The sequence below is a fragment of the Rousettus aegyptiacus genome, unplaced genomic scaffold (assembly GCF_014176215.1).
Source record: "Rousettus aegyptiacus isolate mRouAeg1 unplaced genomic scaffold, mRouAeg1.p scaffold_m13_p_2, whole genome shotgun sequence".
NCBI classification, from domain to species: Eukaryota; Metazoa; Chordata; class Mammalia; order Chiroptera; family Pteropodidae; genus Rousettus; species Rousettus aegyptiacus.
In genome coordinates, this window is record NW_023416295.1 from 166100446 (window position 1) to 166117579 (window position 17134).

General features: G+C 39.7%; 1 protein-coding gene across 1 annotated transcript; it reads left to right on the plus strand.

Annotated features, from left to right (window-relative positions):
• Positions 1-1299: 1299 nt before the first annotated feature.
• Positions 1300-16999, plus strand: PWP1 (PWP1 homolog, endonuclein). The gene is made up of 15 exons (XM_016148051.2): positions 1300-1510; positions 3666-3724; positions 3851-4035; positions 5463-5548; positions 5650-5746; positions 6559-6669; positions 7521-7651; positions 8242-8303; positions 10644-10740; positions 11395-11456; positions 12347-12458; positions 14021-14111; positions 14203-14324; positions 15392-15497; positions 16365-16999. Exons 1-15 carry the CDS (start codon positions 1439-1441, stop codon positions 16472-16474), a joined length of 1503 nt encoding a protein of 500 aa, XP_016003537.1. The 5' UTR covers positions 1300-1438; the 3' UTR covers positions 16475-16999.
• The last annotated feature ends 135 nt before the right edge of the window (positions 17000-17134 follow it).

Sequence of the window (17134 nt, forward strand, 5' to 3'; positions counted from 1 at the left end):
GGACAATCTGCCATACCACCTTCCTAAATAGACCAAAAGCAAGAAAACCACAGAGGAATCAGTTTTAGAAAAACAGAACACTTGAAGAGGTCCTAATCTGCTTTCTAAAAGAGTGAGCAATTCACTCTTGAGATGATCCCTGCTCAGGCTGGTAGAGTGAAAGGGCATTAATTAAGCTGAGCATATAGAGTTGGTGGTGTTTAGTTGTAGTTATGAGTCCCCCTAACTGTGTGTGTGACTTCAGGCAGTAAGTGTTTACTACACCACTGGAATTTTAACTTCATCTTTAAAATGGAAGCAATTCTCAATCATGTTACATCAGCGTTGTTATGAGAACCAAGTAAAATATTCTATGTGAAGACAGATTTGTTGTAAAAATGTCCAAAAATTGACCCCTCAGGTGGACATCCTACGTTGACAATGTAACTGTGGCAGGCCAGTTTATTGTCACCACCACTCTTTCCCCATAGCATCCACTCTTCTGTTTTTGCTTGCCTGTCTCAGAGGTAGGAAACACATGGAAACTCGGAGGGCAAATGACCTGGCCAGGGTTTTACAGCCAAGAAAGAGTTCAAAACCCAGATCTTTCTGGGATGCTAAGACTCCATTCTAAAATCCTCAAGCCACTGACATGTTCTGATAGCTGAGAAGCAGGACACAGATTATAGCCAGCATGCGGAGTCACAGGACCTGGGTTCATATCCCAGCTATACTAGCTGTGTGACCTTGGGAAAGACAATAAACGTGTCCCATGTGTAAAATGGGGATAAGACCTCCCACACAGGGTTAAGAAGTAACCAAGTTACCACAAGGCACTTAAAACAGTGCCTCACTCATTACGAACCGTTTGTGTTTGCTGCTGCTTCAACTACTACTCTATATTTAGAATATAATAGGTGCTAAATGTTTTAAGATGAGAAAGTGACATCCGACAATGTAATAAAATGTAACGGCAAAAGTATCTCCTTGAAATGACGAATCCATTTTGGAGAAAGCTTTAAAAACCCGCAAACCTTTACCATTTATCAGTTCGAAGTCTATGGAACTGCAGACAAAATAAATGTAGGTAGAAATTTGCCTCTTAGCGACCCCCTACCGTTCCAATTTTAATATTTATTGCCTCCAGGAAGCCTGCAGACACCGTCACAGAAGGGACAGTCCTGAAAAGCCCATTCACGTCAACCCACACAGCAGTCAAATCCACGTGGACGCCTCTCTCGGCCGCTTCCGCTTCCGCCCCATTCCCCGCCCCTTTCCCATTCGGCGCCTTTAAATGACGTCAAGCGGACGCCGACGCCGCAGGAAGCAGGCTCCGCCCCTGTGCTCTGCCCAGGCAGCGTTTGGGTTTCGGTACCTGAGCGTGCATGCTAGAGGGCGGCGAGGATCCCCGTAACGCTGAGCCGAATCTCTGGCGTGCGGTGTCTTTGAACTGAGAACCATGAACCGCAGCCGCCAAGTGACGTGCGTGGCCTGGGTCCGCTGCGGCGTGGCCAAAGAGACGCCAGACAAGGTGAGAGGCCTGGGTTAGTCCTGCCTGGGGAACCTGGACCTGGAACATGCGGCCCTGTTCTGGCTGGTGTGACTGGCCCGCGTGAGGTCGGTTTGGGCTCGATCGTCGTGACTAGGGCTGGGGCGCCGAGGACCTGGGGAGTCAAGAACCGCGCCTTCTCATGCTCCCTCCACCCCCAGGCAAGCCCCACCCCCCAGTTCGCGCACTCGTGAACCTCCTGGGCTGGGAGGGGTCAGGTTGTTTGGAGGCGGAAATCTCACCCCTAAAACCTTCGTGACGACACTCCAATGCGTTTTCAGACTTAACGGGAGGAGGGAGCACATAGGTGAAACTCCTCTTTCCACTCTTGTGTTCGGCGTTCGGAGTAAACAGGATCAAAACTAAGGGATAGAAAAATTGCTATGGAGACTACCATGTCGTGGGCTGGGAATTACATTAGGAATTTTTTGCAGTGATCCAAGTGAGATGTTGATGTGACAGTGGGAATGAGAAGTAAAGGTGACATATTATGAAGGAAAAACCAGGAGTTAGAGACTAAATCTACCGGAAGTGAAGAGTACTTAAGTTATTCAACGGATACTAGGTACTTTCTGTGTGCCAAGCGTTGTTCAGGGTCCTGGGATAGGCATGAACAAAACAAAAAGTTCTTGCCTTTATAGGGTTGATGTGTGTGTATGTCAGTGAGATTAAGTGCTATGAAAGAAAGGGAGGTGTTGGTTTGAATGCAATTGGACCAGTGATGACAGAAAAGGTGATAGGAATGTAACTGGCTGGGACATGAAATTAACAGGAGTGAGGGTTTGGAATAGCCCCAGTAGATGTAAATTCCTCAGGGCACAGACTGTCTTTGTTTCATTCACCAGTTTTTCTGGTGTTTGGCTCACAGTAGGCACTCAACGCAAGTGTATAGAATAGAGACAGGAAATTATCTCATTAAAAATTCTTGAGGGAGCTAACAGTTGTTATTAAAAAGAGACATATAGCCTGTCAGATACTTGGAGACAGTGATTTCCAAACATGTCTGCACGTCGTTAACCCTCGAGGAGCTTCAGAAAATACTGAAGCCTGTGCCCCGGTCCCAAGTATTGCTATTTACTTGGTCCAGAGTGTAGCCTAAAATCATTAAAAGATCCCCCACCTGATTGTAATGTACAGATAAGTTTGAGAACCATTCCTTGAAGAGTTTGTAGAAAGATTGAATTTCTTCTATCAAATTCCAAAAAGGAAAACTCAGACCATTAAGAGAAATCAGAAAAGAAGTATCGTTTAATTAAACTTAAAGACCTTTAGTTTCTAGAGCTATCCAACACTGGAGTGTCATCCCTCAAGAAGATTTCCCAATTACTAGAGGCATTTGGTACAAACTGGTACCAACTCGGTCATTCATTCATTCATTCATTCATCATCTGTCATCAAGCATCTCTACCATGGACTGAGCCTTGAACTGTGTGCTTAAGCACACAATGACAAGTCAGTTTCTGTCTTTGAAGACATAGTTTAGCAGTGATAGGGGTGTTTTAAAAGGTACCGAAGCATTAATTAGGTGAAGGAATGCCAATTTTGAAGTAAAGAGAATGACTTCAATTTTGAACAGGATTTCCAAGTGGAGAGAGAGTCTTAAAGGCAATTTGGAAAATGGAACTGCAGTATAAAGGGCTAGAAAAGGGAAAATTTAGAGTAATCGATTCAGAAGTGGTAGTTTTAGTCTAAAAATGAAAGAGCTTTGCAAAGAAGTGACAGCATGATGAGTGAATACTTGCCAGTAATAACAGGGAAAGGAGCAGAGGACCAAGGCAAGGGAGATTTGTTTAGAAACAGCCATAGGGAGAACGGGGAGAAGTGGCTAAGAAGGAGTCAGAGTAATTGGAAGAAAATAAGATGGGCTTCCATAGAAGCTGATTTATACAAGTCAGTCTTTTCTGGAAAGAGGTAAAGTAGACCAAAGATGATTTTTGAACAGTTTCAGATGGGAAAAGATCTTAATGGTAAGAACCTGTGAAAACTCCAGTTACATTAAACATAGAGTCTGGGTTGATGTTTGATTCTTGATGTCTCTTGAAATTGTATTTTACATTAGTTTGCAGACTTTACTTTTTAACACGAATACTTATGATTCCCTTAACTATATCATAATGAAATGTTTGCTCTTTTGTAGGTAGAGCTTAGTAAAGAAGAAGTAAAACGTCTCATTGCTGAAGCAAAGGAAAAATTACAGTAAGTTTAGGACTGTCGATATTTGTAGTAAAGTCCGAATAAAATGTAAATCTTAAATAATGATGACAAGGTGTTTTTGTTATTGAATGGTGCCATTTGAGTGATTTTCTTTTTTCATCGGCATAGAGAAGAAGGTGGCAGTGATGAAGAGGAGATAGGGGAGCCTTCAGAAGATGGCATGCAGAGTGCGCGCACGCAGGCACGACCAAGGGAACGCCTGGAGGATGGCGACCCAGAGGATGACAGGACACTGGATGATGATGAACTGGCCGAGTATGACCTAGATAAATATGATGAGGAAGGCGACCCAGGTTAGACTTCACTCACTTCTGCTGGTTTTTAATCACAAACTCAGTGTATCAGATCATGCTCCTACTGTTCCAAAGCTTTGCTCTGAGTTTTTATTGTCCTTTATGTCAGATGATTTGGCTCAGGGCTTCGGCAGAGAGCATATTTCCTAACTAGTTTAGAAAATAAGCTCTGACCCACTAATCTAAGATGTTAAAAAAAAAAAGTATATTTTATTTGAAGTAGTGGGTATAATAATCTTTATCTGCAATGAGAGAGGAATTATTACCTTCATTTTACAGAAGAGAACACTGAGGCTTTCAAAGATGAAATAACTTTGCCAGTGTCGCACAACTGGGGAATAATGGAGCTGAAATTTGAGCATTCTTTGGGTCTGAGGCCTTTATTCTTTTCAGTACAGACGCTCCTCGGCCTGTGATGTGGTTACATCCTAGTAAACCCATCAAAAGGTGAAAATATCTTAATTCGAAAATGCATATAATGCACCTAACCTACCAAACATCATAGCTTAGCCTAGCCGGTTTCCAGTGAATGCTTATTGCTTTTGCACCATCAGAAAGTTAAAAAACCATAGGTCAGGGACCGTCTGTATAATCATTAGATGCAGAGGGTACTTTTTTCACTTGAACTCTGGGTTGTTACCGTCCTACCAGGACCGAGTGCCATGGGAATGCAGACAAAGGAAGAGCTAGCCCAGCCTCAAGAGATGCATCAGAAACTGTTCCTTGACATCTCAACACCCTCCACATCACTGGCTCTGCCTTTCTCATCCAATAGAAATGCCCATCTCTGTTGCCTGCCATGTTTAAGACCTGATAGTCATACCTCCTTAAAGTAGCTCCCTCTAACAATTAAGAGTGTATTAATTTTCCTGAGTCTTATGTTACTCGGGGTAAAGTCTATGTCACCCTTGCAGATATGCCATAAAAGAATAACATTTTGAGGTAAGTTTAGTGAAAAGGGCATATAGTATTCCTTCTTTCAGATTCATAAGGCAAATTAGCATATCAGAGGTTCTGAGAAGTCTTGCAGTGAAGAAATTCATTTTACTTTGTGAAGCCCATCATTTTTCAATTTTATTTGACCAGGCAACCCTTACTTATCAGTGTTTTAGGGTCCTCAAGGCCACCTGTCTAGCACTTTTGAATAGTGATTATAAGGATCAAGCTAGAGATCTGAGCAGAATTTCATAGTTTAATTATTTTATTGGAAGAGCGTGAATTCAGAGACTATCAGATAGGCATTCCAAGGTCAACTATAAATGGCTTTTAAATTCCTGTTTATTATTATCTACTATTTCCTTTCCCAACTGTGGATGATCCAGAGTTATAAAGTAGATAGTTGGACCTAAGTCTAAATATAGGAAGCCTTAGAAGAAATGTTTTTGTCAAAATGACTTTTATTCATTTTAGTTTATGAATTCTTACAGACGCTGAAACTCTTGGCGAATCTCTGTTGGGTCTGACAGTCTATGGGAGTAATGATCAGGATCCTTACGTTACTCTGAAAGATACGGTAAATATTTACATCACTTTTCTAATTATGCTTAAGTGTTTGAAAAACCTTACCGAATATCTGCTTTGGTAAGGTTTTTTACTTTTTTTCTCTGTACTTAGGAGCAATATGAACGTGACGATTTCTTAATTAAGCCCAGTGACAATCTCATAGTTTGTGGCAGAGCTGAACAGGACCAGTGCAATTTAGAGGTGCATGGTAAGTGAAATACACCCCTTAATAGAAGGTGCTAGTCTGTTTAAGTGATATTAAAATAATAATCATAATAGTTACTATTATGAATTGTTAGGCACCAGATCCTGCCTTCTCTCATTCACTTTGGTTACATGGTAAAATCTGACAGAGTCTGCAGATTTCCTGGTTCTTGTCCATGGCCATGTGTTGTCTCATATGTCATTTTGGCACCTGGTTTTACGGAAGTAGGTCTGCTGGAAGTTCTAACAGTTTTTAATCTTTCATTTAAACATTTTTGCCAGTTTTTCACTCCCCCCCCCCCATTAGAGAAAACCTGGATGTAAAACTATATAAAAATGCAAGAAAAAAATTATAATCTCATCACTCTAAGGTAACTTGTTACCCTGGCTTTTTACTCCAGTCTCCCTTCTGGCTGCCTTTTCTTTATGTGGCAGAGATTATACTCAATAGATAGATTTTTATCCTGCCTTCCCCCCCCCCCCAAAAAAAAAAAAAAAAACCTATGGGCCTTTGTTTTCTGTGATGGGTGAACCAAAAAACGGGGACAGTTTTAGCCAGTGAGCATGCAGATGGAGTATCTAGGCATATATCAATTCTCCGTCACTGTTCTTGTTCCCCTTGGGACACGCCAGGCGATGGCAATATATGGGACAAGCAGATATTTTGCCTAGCAGTAACAGCTTGAGAATCTCCTCTAGTGTCATCAAATGCGTCTCATCTTAAGCATGTAGGTTCACTAGGGAGAGTCTGTTCTTTTGAATGAGATATGAATTCTTATTCTGATTCAATAAAGTCTCTTTTCCCAATCTTTTCAGTTTATAATCGAGAAGAAGATTCCTTTTATGTACACCATGATATATTGCTGTCTGCATACCCTCTAAGTGTGGAATGGCTGAATTTTGATCCTAGCCCAGATGATTCTACTGGTAATGAGAAAACTTAAGCTTGCACAATGGTTCTTAGTCCTGGATGTTTTTCCTAGCCACATAAGTTATGTATGCTGTATGAATTATTGATGTTTTATGAAGTTAATATTATTTTATGAAGTTGTAGTTAAATAGTTCTTTAAGCACAATCACTGAATTGTTTGGGGTCTTTATGTTTCCAGACTTTAGATAGGTTAGAAAGGTATAGCTGCTCCATGGTAGGGCGAAGAACAGGTCCCGAAAGCATTTGGGGCTACAGTGTGAGGGTCTCATAAAAACTAGTATAAAATGCATGATGTCTGATGTTACCAACTAGAGCTTAGTGGCATGACCCTCTTCAGAAAATAGCAAGTAAGATCAAAATGAGAATTAGGTTCTTATGTTAGTCTTTTTAGCTACTTCTGGTTGCCCCATCCTGTCTTCTTAATAAGGGTAAAATCTGGTAATACTCATAAGCTTACATCTCATTTGCAAAGCTTGTTTACATTTGTGATCTGATCAGATCCTCATCTTCACAATGGCCAGTGAAGACAGGAGGGGCCACCATCCTTAGTGAGTTCTCGTTCCTAAGTGAGTTCCTGGGGCCAAGAGACTGAGCCCTTGTTACTCAAAGTGTGGTGGGAGGACCAAGAGCCCAGCATCAGGGTCACCTGGGAGCAGGTTAGAAGAGCAGGCATGAGGCCCCACCCAAGGCCCCCTGAAATGGAGTTCGCATTTTAACAGTACTCAGGTGTATACCTGCGTAGGACAGTTTGAGAAGCTGCTCTGAGCCATTGCTCAGTTAATCTACAGTGTACTGTAGTTCACTAGAAGTTATTTTTAAATCACAAATACATCATTTCTTCCTGTAGGAAATTACATTGCTGTGGGAAACATGACCCCTGTTATTGAAGTATGGGACCTTGATATAGTGGACTCTTTAGAGCCTGTCTTCACACTTGGAAGTAAGCTATCAAAAAAGAAGAAAAAGAAAGGAAAGAAGGTAAGCAAGTTAACAGATATTTAAACTCTAATGACAAACAGATAAGTTTACTGAGACTGGAGGGGAGCGTAAGAACATACACTTTTTCAGTTGGACACTTTGGTGGAACAGAGCAAGTAGTTATAATTACATTACAGTAGTTTCTGATTTTGAAAAGCCCATCGAAAGAAAAATTGATCTCTGGTTGCATAAACCTCTGTTGGCACATTATTCATCCTTACACAAAATTTACTCAGCTTATGATCTCCCTTTATATATAGTAACTATTCATACTCATATGCTAGTTTTGAACTTTAAAACAATTTTCATTTATCCTTCAGTGTGTTGAAGTCTACCAATGTATTAATTCCTATAACTTTTTAAACTTAATTTTTGGGGAGGGGTTGATATTTATAGAATTAGCTTCTAGGTTAACTCCTATAGTTTCTTGTCTATAAAGAATATCTATCGTGGATCTCTGAAGTAACAAGGAGACGAGGTGCTTCTCGGTCTTCAAGTTTGCTTAAGATCGAAACAACCAAATTACCATCACTTTTATTCTGGGTCAGGGAACTTTGGTTCAAAAAAAAATAATTAAACCATTATTACAGAGTTCCACCGCAGAAGGGCACACCGATGCTGTCCTGGACCTTTCTTGGAATAAGCTGATCAGGTAAAAAGAATTAACAGCTGAAGTATTGTGATTTTACCCCATGCCTACGTCATGCGTCACAGGTCTTTGCGTCTGGGACTTACTTTTCTTCCCCGCAGTATGCGCTGCTTGAAGGCAGGAGCTGTACTGTTGTACTGTCTGCCCTTCCCCCCCCCCACCCATGTCACCTGCCCGCTCTTCACTGCTGGTGAACAAGTGCCCTTCTCTGCAACACCTCCGGGAACAGTAGTGCAGAATTGTGTTTCTTCATGGAAGACATTTTTCTCACTTCATTTCAATTTTTCAAAATCTCATCCACATATTTTTAAAAATATTTTGATTTATTTAATTGTGATAAACATAATCCTTATAAAATTTACCATTCTAAGCATGTCTAAATGTGCAGTTCAGTGGACATTGTTAGGCAGCCATCACCACCATCGAACTCCAAAACTGAGTATGTCCCCATCAAACAGTAACTCCCCACTCCCCGCTCCCCCAGCCCTGGCAACCACCATTCTTTTCTCTGTCCCCAGGTACCTCACATATGGTACTTATCCTTTTGTAGATGGCTTATCTCACTTAGCACAAGGTTTGCCTGTTTTGTAGCATGTGACAGGATTCCTTTCCTCTTTCAGGCTGGTTTTTTTCCCTATTAATAGTATTTAATGCTCTTTTTTTAAAAAGATATAAATTCTCATATCATAAAACTTAATCTGTTAAGTTTACAATTCAGTGGTTTTAGTATATTCACAGAGTTGTGCAGCCATCGCCACTGCCTAGTTCCATGACATGTTCATCAGTCTAAAAATTAATCCGTACCCATTAGCAGTCACTGCTCATTCTCCTGTGTGTCCAGCCCCTGGCAACCACTAATCCGCTCTCTGCCTCTGTGGATGTGCCTGTTCTGGACTTTTCCTATAAATGGAATCTTACAATGTGTGGCCTTCCGTATCTGGCTTCTGTCGCCTAGCATGATGTTTTCAAGGTCCATTCATGTTGTAGCATGCATCAGAACTTCTTTTTATTGCTGAGTAATAATATTCTCTTGTGTGGGAATGACACATTTTTTGTATCTGTTCACCCATTTAATGGACATGTGGTTTGGTTTTGCTTTTTTGTCTATTATGAATAATGATGTAAACATTCGTGAGCAAGCTTTTGCATGGACGTGTTTTCATTTTCTTAGGTATGTACCTAAGAGTGTAATTGCTAAGTTATATGATAGTGTCTGTCCATTGATATTCTTGGTGCAGTGTAGGATGATTCCAGTATTTCTACATCTTGCTAACTAACGCTTGTTGTTGTCTTTTTCATTTCCCTAATGGTGTTGAGTACCTTTTCACATACTTATTGGCCATTTGTATATTTTCTGTGTAAAACTGTCTGTTCATATCCTTTGCCCATCTTCTAATTGGGTTGTCTTTTTATTATTTAGTTGAGAGTTCTTTATATATTCTGGATGCAAGTTTTCTATCAGAAATGATTTAAAAATATTTTCTCCCATTCTATGAGTTGTCTTTTTACTTTCTTGATGGTATCGTTTGCAGCACAATGTTTTCATGTTGTGACGATGTCCAATTTATGTATTTTTTTTGTCACTAATGCTTTTGGTGTCCTTATCTAAGAAACCATTGCCTAACTCAAGGTCACGAAAAGTTGTTTTCTTCCTAAGAGTTTTATAGCTTTAGCTCTTACAGTTAGTAGTTCTATGATTATTTTGAATTTTTTTGTGTGTAGAATGCGAGGTAGATGTCAAACATTCTTTTACATGATGTCCCTGAAACATTTGTTGAAAATAGTGTTCTTTTCCCCACTGAACAATGAATAATCTTGGCACCCTTGTCGAAAACCAGTAATCATAAATTCGACGGTTTCTTTTTAGACTGTTCGTTCTGTTCATTTATCTGTGTGTGTACTTATGCCAGCACCACATTGTTATGATTGCTGTACCTTTCAGTCAGTTTTGAAATTAGGAACTGTAATTTTTTTTTCAACTTTACTAGTCCTTTTCAAGATTATTTTGGCCAATCTGGATCCCTTGCACTTTTATGTAAATTCTTAAACTCACTTGTCAGTTTTCTGCAAAAAGTCAGCTGGGATTTTGAAGAGGATTGGTTTAATCTATATAGGTTAGTCTGTACATGGTAGTATTTGTCATGACAGCATTAATGAACTATCCATTAATTTAGATACTCTGTCAGCAATCTTTTATAGTTTCTAATACCTAAGTCCTGAATTTCTTTTATTAAACTTATTCCTAAGTATTTTATTCTTTTTAATGCTATTATAAATGGAATTCTTACATTTCATGCTCTTGGTCTTTAAAAGATTACCTGATTTGTTTCCTCCCTTTCTCAGAAATGTGCTGGCAAGTGCATCAGCTGACAACACTGTAATTCTGTGGGACATGTCCTTGGGGAAACCAGCAGCTAGCCTTGCCGTGCACACAGACAAGGTATGGTGAGTTAGCAGATGAAAAGGAGCTCTCAAAATTCTGAGACAAAGAGTGGCTGCAAGTAATCACAAACATTTATAAGGGCTTTTTGTGAATTACAGAGTGCTTCAACATGCTATTTCATTGGATCTTGACAAAGCCTGTGTGATAGTTGTAATTACCCATCTTAGAGATGCAAAAATGAGTGCAGAAAGGCGAAGTGACTAGGGACATTAATGCTTTGTAAGGTGTTTATAGAGGCTTCTAAAAAGGGATCAGGGGGTATCAAACACCAAATGGGGTTAAAGAATTTAGCAGGTCTGTTAATGCAGAATTGGGGACCTCCTACACCACTGCACACTGGGACTTGCAGAGTACATGGAGTTGCCTAGACATATTTGACCATTGCCTTTTTTTCTTCAGAATGTGTTTTAACATTTGAAGGACATAGTGTATTCTGCCAAACATATTGGGGAGTGCTGTATTATGTCCCTTAGCGTCAGCCTTTATTTATAAATATGTTTTGTCCTTTTGATTATGCAGTACATTTATGTTTCTTTAATACTAAATTTCAAAGAGAAAAATTGTGAAAACACTGCAAGTCAATTCTCACGAAGTGTTAGGCATTTTTACCAAAATCAGACAAACAGATCTGTTTATGTTTCTTCCTTTCAGGTCCAGACTCTGCAGTTTCATCCATTTGAAGCACAGACTCTGATTTCCGGATCATATGATAAGTAAGAAAACATTTCAGGAATTATTGATGCTATTTTTATCCTCTAGTTAATGCAGAAACTATCACTGTGCCCAGACAATATATTAATGTTTAAACTTTTAGTAATAACTTATTTGTCTTTTTCAACTCTGGTCCTTTCAGTCTGCAAGGGAATGTGGTTCTGTCATAATAATGTAGTTCCTAACTAGCAACTACTTAGATTTTTAGAGGGTTTATGAATTAGCCATTACTGTGAACTAAGTCATCCTAAAATTCAGTGACTTAAAACAAGTCACTGGTAATTTGGCTTCGTCCTTGTGTTTCATATCCTCCTGAGACCAGCGGGCTAGGTCATAGCGAGGTCAGAGATACCAAAGCTCAGAACTGGTACACTTCTGTCTTACTCACTTGGCCAAGCAGACCACATGGACTGGGAAATGAAACCGACTTGCAGTCTTTATTCTGATTCCTTGTCCTTTTGAAGAGTGATATGTTTACATTTTGTAGTTGTGATTCATGCAGAACTACAAAAGTGTATCCATCAGTTCCCACAGCATAGTAACCTGCTTGTCACTGAGATAATGGGTTATCTAGCTCTGAGCACTAACAGGGAAGAGGAAATTAGAAATTATCCTCATCTTTTAGATATAGAGACGATTTATCTTAAGTAGAGAATTCGATCTAGAGAAGGTCAAAGCCACTGTGACATCCACAATCACCAGGGCCTCCAAGTGATAGGGCCAGAGTCCACCTGTTAGTAAAAATCAATTCATCTTTTCTATTTTATTTTAGAACCTCAAAGCATGCTTTAAAAAAATTAGATCTTGATTTCAATGTTTTATCACCATGTCATAAAAAAACATATAGGAGAATTAAACTGTTAAAACCCTAACTTTGCCTGAATGTGTTTAGGTCAGTGGCTTTGTATGACTGCCGAAGTCCAGACGAAAGCCATCGAATGTGGCGATTCAGTGGGCAAATTGAGAGAGTGACTTGGAATCACTTTTCACCTTGTCATTTTTTGGTAAGACTGTGCATATTACTGTTTTACTTGTCCAGGTTACTGATAACTTTTCTTTAATTACATTGTAGAGAAACTCTCTGAAAAGCTCTTCTTGTATTAATAGCATGAAGCATTGGATTGTAGGGTAAAAAAAAAGTATTTTTAACAAGATCTACATTTTTAACAGAGGATCAGCCTCAAAAAATAGAAACATGTAAATGATTTTACTCATTCCCAAGGATTCCAAAGAGTGCTACATTTTATTTTATTGATTTTGATCATTTTATTAATGTGTTTTTTGAAATACTTAATATGGTTAATATTCTCTATGTTTCTTTAATGGTTAAATAGATCCAAGAAGGTATTTAAGTTCTAGTACTTAGATGGATCTCCAGTACTGAGAATGCTAGCCTATTTAATTAATAGCACTGTCACCCAGACAGGAAAGAAGTATAAAATCTTTTTATACAAAGTCTGTAGGATGACAGTTGTCCATGTAGCTTTCCAAGACATTTCAATCTATAGAAAAATAAAATCCCAGCTTTCATCTCGAAGGGGAGAGTAATTAAAGAAATTCTGATGCATCCGTGTGTCTCCTAATTTTCCTAAAGTAAATGTGAATGCTTTATAAAAGAGCTTTCTTAAAATACGACAGTTTTAATAAGTTTCCTGAAATAAGGATTTTGAGAACACATGATATCAACTCTGTGCACGGAGGTGCATGCAGATCCCAGCCGAGCTACCTAAAGCCAGAAATCACGAGTGAAGTCCTGGTTGTATCTGAATGTTGTTTTCTACTTTGGCTCTCAACAGTCAGGCACATATTTCTTGACATTATTTGCTAACAAATGGTCACAAATATTTAAGGAAATGGGAAGTCGTCAAAATAAAATGGTTTACCTCTTTTTCCTCCAGTCTCTTCCATTTGTGTCCCCATCCACAGCCCAGTTGTCAAGACTGCATCAGTTGGATGTTGCTCTTAGCCTGTATGTAGGCTCAGGTCTCTCTCCCATCCTTGACTAGGTCTCTCTCAATTCATTTCCTTTCTTTCTTGAAAGTATAATGACCCATTTTAATCTGCCTTTCCGTCCTTACCTGATTGACTCTCTCTGCCGAAATATTGACAGCAATCCTGGTGCCCTGGCTTCCCTGACATTCTTCGTCATTCCCTCCTCCCTCTTTGGTTCTTCTGGGAGCGCCTCCTCAGCCTGTCCCTTAAGGGGCCCTGCTCTCCAGGCCTCAGCACCCGGGCCTTTTAATTCCACACTCCCAGAGCGTATCGCGCTGTCCTCATGGGTGTAACAGCCCCTCTGTGCCGGCACCGCTCTAACCCTGGTCCGTACCACTGCCACGGCTTCACATTCATTTCCAACTACCTAATAGACATAGCAGCTGAATTAATCCGTGTAAGAGCAAACTCAGCTTATCCAGAAGTAAATTCCTTTTGTCCATGTTAATTTTTAATAAGGTCCTCAGGTGAGTCAGATACATAGTTGATTTTCACTGTGATTTCTACTGTGTGTCCATTGCTAAGTGTTTCTATCATATTAGCCTGATCTTGCCTATCTTTTATTTTTTTCCAGGCCAGTACAGATGACGGCTTTGTGTATAATTTGGATGCACGTTCAAATAAGCCAATTTTTACACTTAATGCACACAATGATGAAATCTCTGGTGAGCAAAAATAGTGTTTCTTTCATTTCTATTATGAAGTAAATCTGTATTTCAGCATCAAAGTCTCTGAACTAATCTTGTCTTTCCTGAGGTCTTGATCTAAGCAGTCAGATCAAGGGCTGTCTTGTGACTGCATCAGCAGACAAATATGTGAAGATCTGGGACATATTAGGAGATAGGCCGAGTCTAGTCCACTCCAGAGACATGAAAATGGTAAGAATCTCCATGGGCATCTTTGTTTTATGTTCTTGACCTGTATTGTTTGTCTTTCTCCAGGAATCATTGCATTAAAGAATATGGATTTATTGGGGAAGTTAGTTTTTTTCTTAAGCCAAATTTGGTGAGAGTTTTATGACTTAGGACAATTTGGGGGAAATCAATAACTGTCTGTTTCCTTTATCAACTCACATGACTAACAGTTGCTTGATAAGTGTGGGGAGAAGGATTTTTAGGACACAAGTAGAATGGCCATGTTTCTTTACCCTAAAATCAGGACCGTCCCAAGAAATCTTGAACTTTTAGAGCACCATAGCTGTTGGGGTCAGTTTATCACTTTTTTGTATAACTAGTTCTGACTACACTGAAATTGATTACTATACAGTGGCAAAAAAAATTTAGAAATAACTGGAATCATTCATTCAGCAAATATTTATTGGGCACCTCCTGTATGCCAGGCACTGGGTTATAGAAAATGCAGATGTAGAACACTGCACAGCTGTTTAAAATTGTGTATGTGTATGTGTATGTATGGAAAGGCAGGTTACAGAGGCAGTTTTTTAGTACCATCCATGCCTATATTTATTCTGGAAGATCCTATCCCAAAACACGCACAGAGATTATGAGTGATTTTTATACTTTTTATTGTTCATATTTTTTATAATGCATGTGTTATCTAGTTATAAAAAACATTGAAAGTTTAAAAATTAATACTGGCCTCTGAATATCATCATTACTTAAAAAGGAAAATTAAAAATACTTGAATTCGTTTAAGAAATCTCCAATAGACAGAATGATATGGGGGATAAGAGACCGAGTGAGTGGTCAGAGCATACACGCGTCCTCACAGAATGTCCATTGCGCTGAACTTGTCTGGCTTTCTATTGTGATATTCCTTCCAACTTGACTGTGGACCACCTTTGTAGGAGATTTGAAAGATACTGGGGGTTGGTTTTGAGTAATCATTCATATATATCATGGGTTCTTATAGACAGGAGTAGGGAGCTACATTAAAGCTCTCTGCGAAGACTGAAATCACTGGCTTTCTATTCTCTTCTCCCCAGGGAGTTCTCTTCTGTTCTGCCTGTTGCCCTGATTTGCCATTTATTTATGCCTTTGGAGGTCAGAAAGAAGGGCTTCGGGTCTGGGATATAAGCACCGTCTCTTCAGGTAAGAATCTTAATTTCCTGCTTTTTCCAAAGGAGTTCTGTAGTGGCTAACACAGCATGCGTGGCGTGAATACGTGAAGGAGATAGCAGAGGTGGATCCGGTGTTCGTCCTGTAGTGTAGTCTGCTAAGGAAACAGGACCAAAGGTTACTTGGAAATGTTCATGTTCACAGATTTGTCTTCATACTTTAGATCATTATTTTAAAAACCTATTTATAATTAAATTTGAATTTTAAAATGGAAAGCTAGAAGAAAATGTAGTAGAGTCTCAAAGAATTGATCCCCCTCCTTCCCAGTCCCCAGGATGAATAAATCTGCCTTTGTTCAACCACTTTCTGAAGCACGAGCTCCGCCCCCAGGCTACTCCCCTCCCTTTCTGAGAGCCTAGCTGCTTAGTTATTACTTGAGGTTGTCCACTTGGTCCTATAAACCTGGAGCCCCACTATCTGATTTCTGAATCGTACCTCCCATAGAAAAAGGGTCCTAGGTCCAAAAAGGTTTTGTGTATACACGATACAGAGACAGATAAATAGGAAACTATCTGAAGTAGAATAATGGAAGGATGGAGTCACCATTATAAGGGATGGGACATCTGTATCAAGGTAGTCTAGATAAATCCAGGGCAAGGCAAAGAAAATACACAAAAAGTAGACCAATTTGAAACATGATTAAAGTCACTCAGAACATTAACTTGGACTTCTGAGTTCTTGCTAACTTCCTCGTTTACAAAGTATTAAATATATTTTCATCAAATTTCCACCTCAGGGTAGAGAAACTTACTGCTCGTTTCTACATTTTAGTCTCTTTTTAGATTATAGGCTTTTAATTTTCTGCTCTGGTAGTTTCTTAACTATTTATTTGTGTTTTAGTAAATGAAGCGTTTGGAAGACGAGAGAGGCTTGTTCTCGGCAACACAAGAAGTTCGTCTATTAGCGGCCCTTTCGGGAGCAGGCACTCAGACACACCCATGGAGTCGTAATGAAGATCATACAATTTCCTGTTTTGTTTACCTTCACTCAGAGTGTTAAAAAGGCGGCCTAAAAATGTTGCACGTGTAGCTACAGCCGTGTGGTGACAGACGGAACTCATTTCTTACCACTCGACACCCCGCCCTGCAGCTGTGGTGGCAACACAGCGCCAGTCATGCTTGCCCTTCAAGCACGTGCTGCGTACGGCTCCTTGAAAAGGAGAACAAAAAGGGTTTCTGAAAAATAATTGCTTAAATACACCCTCTGTCACAGGCAATCTAGGTTTGTAAAACAGCTAATAATTTATAGAATTTTAAAAGAGGAAAATCCTGTAATCTTAACAGATGGGTAAACCTAGACCTGGAAAGGTTGTGATTTGGACAAGATTGCACAGAGGCCACAAGCAAGCAGGTGTTCCGGGGACAGCACTTTCCCAACTGACTGTTCACCAATCAATGCTCATGACTTAGAAGTGTTCTCAGCGCGGCCCTTAGAGTGTGGTACTAAATTAAAAGCGGCATGCCTTTTTTCCCCTAGCATGGTATTCAGTGTTATCTGTAACATTCATTAATTTTATGCACCCAACATAGGAGCACAGAAACATACAAAGCTAATGTTAATAACAGACCTAAAGGGAAAAACAGCAACACAATAATAGTAGGGGACTTTAA

Coding starts and splice junctions, on each gene's coding strand:
- PWP1 (XM_016148051.2), top strand. CDS start 1,439: ATGAACCGCAGCCGCCAAGTGACGTGCGTGGCCTGGGTCCGCTGCGGC. Junction 1,511..3,665: donor CCAAAGAGACGCCAGACAAG/GTGAGAGGCCTG, acceptor GCTCTTTTGTAG/GTAGAGCTTAGTAAAGAAGA. Junction 10,741..11,394: donor TTGCCGTGCACACAGACAAG/GTATGGTGAGTT, acceptor TCTTCCTTTCAG/GTCCAGACTCTGCAGTTTCA.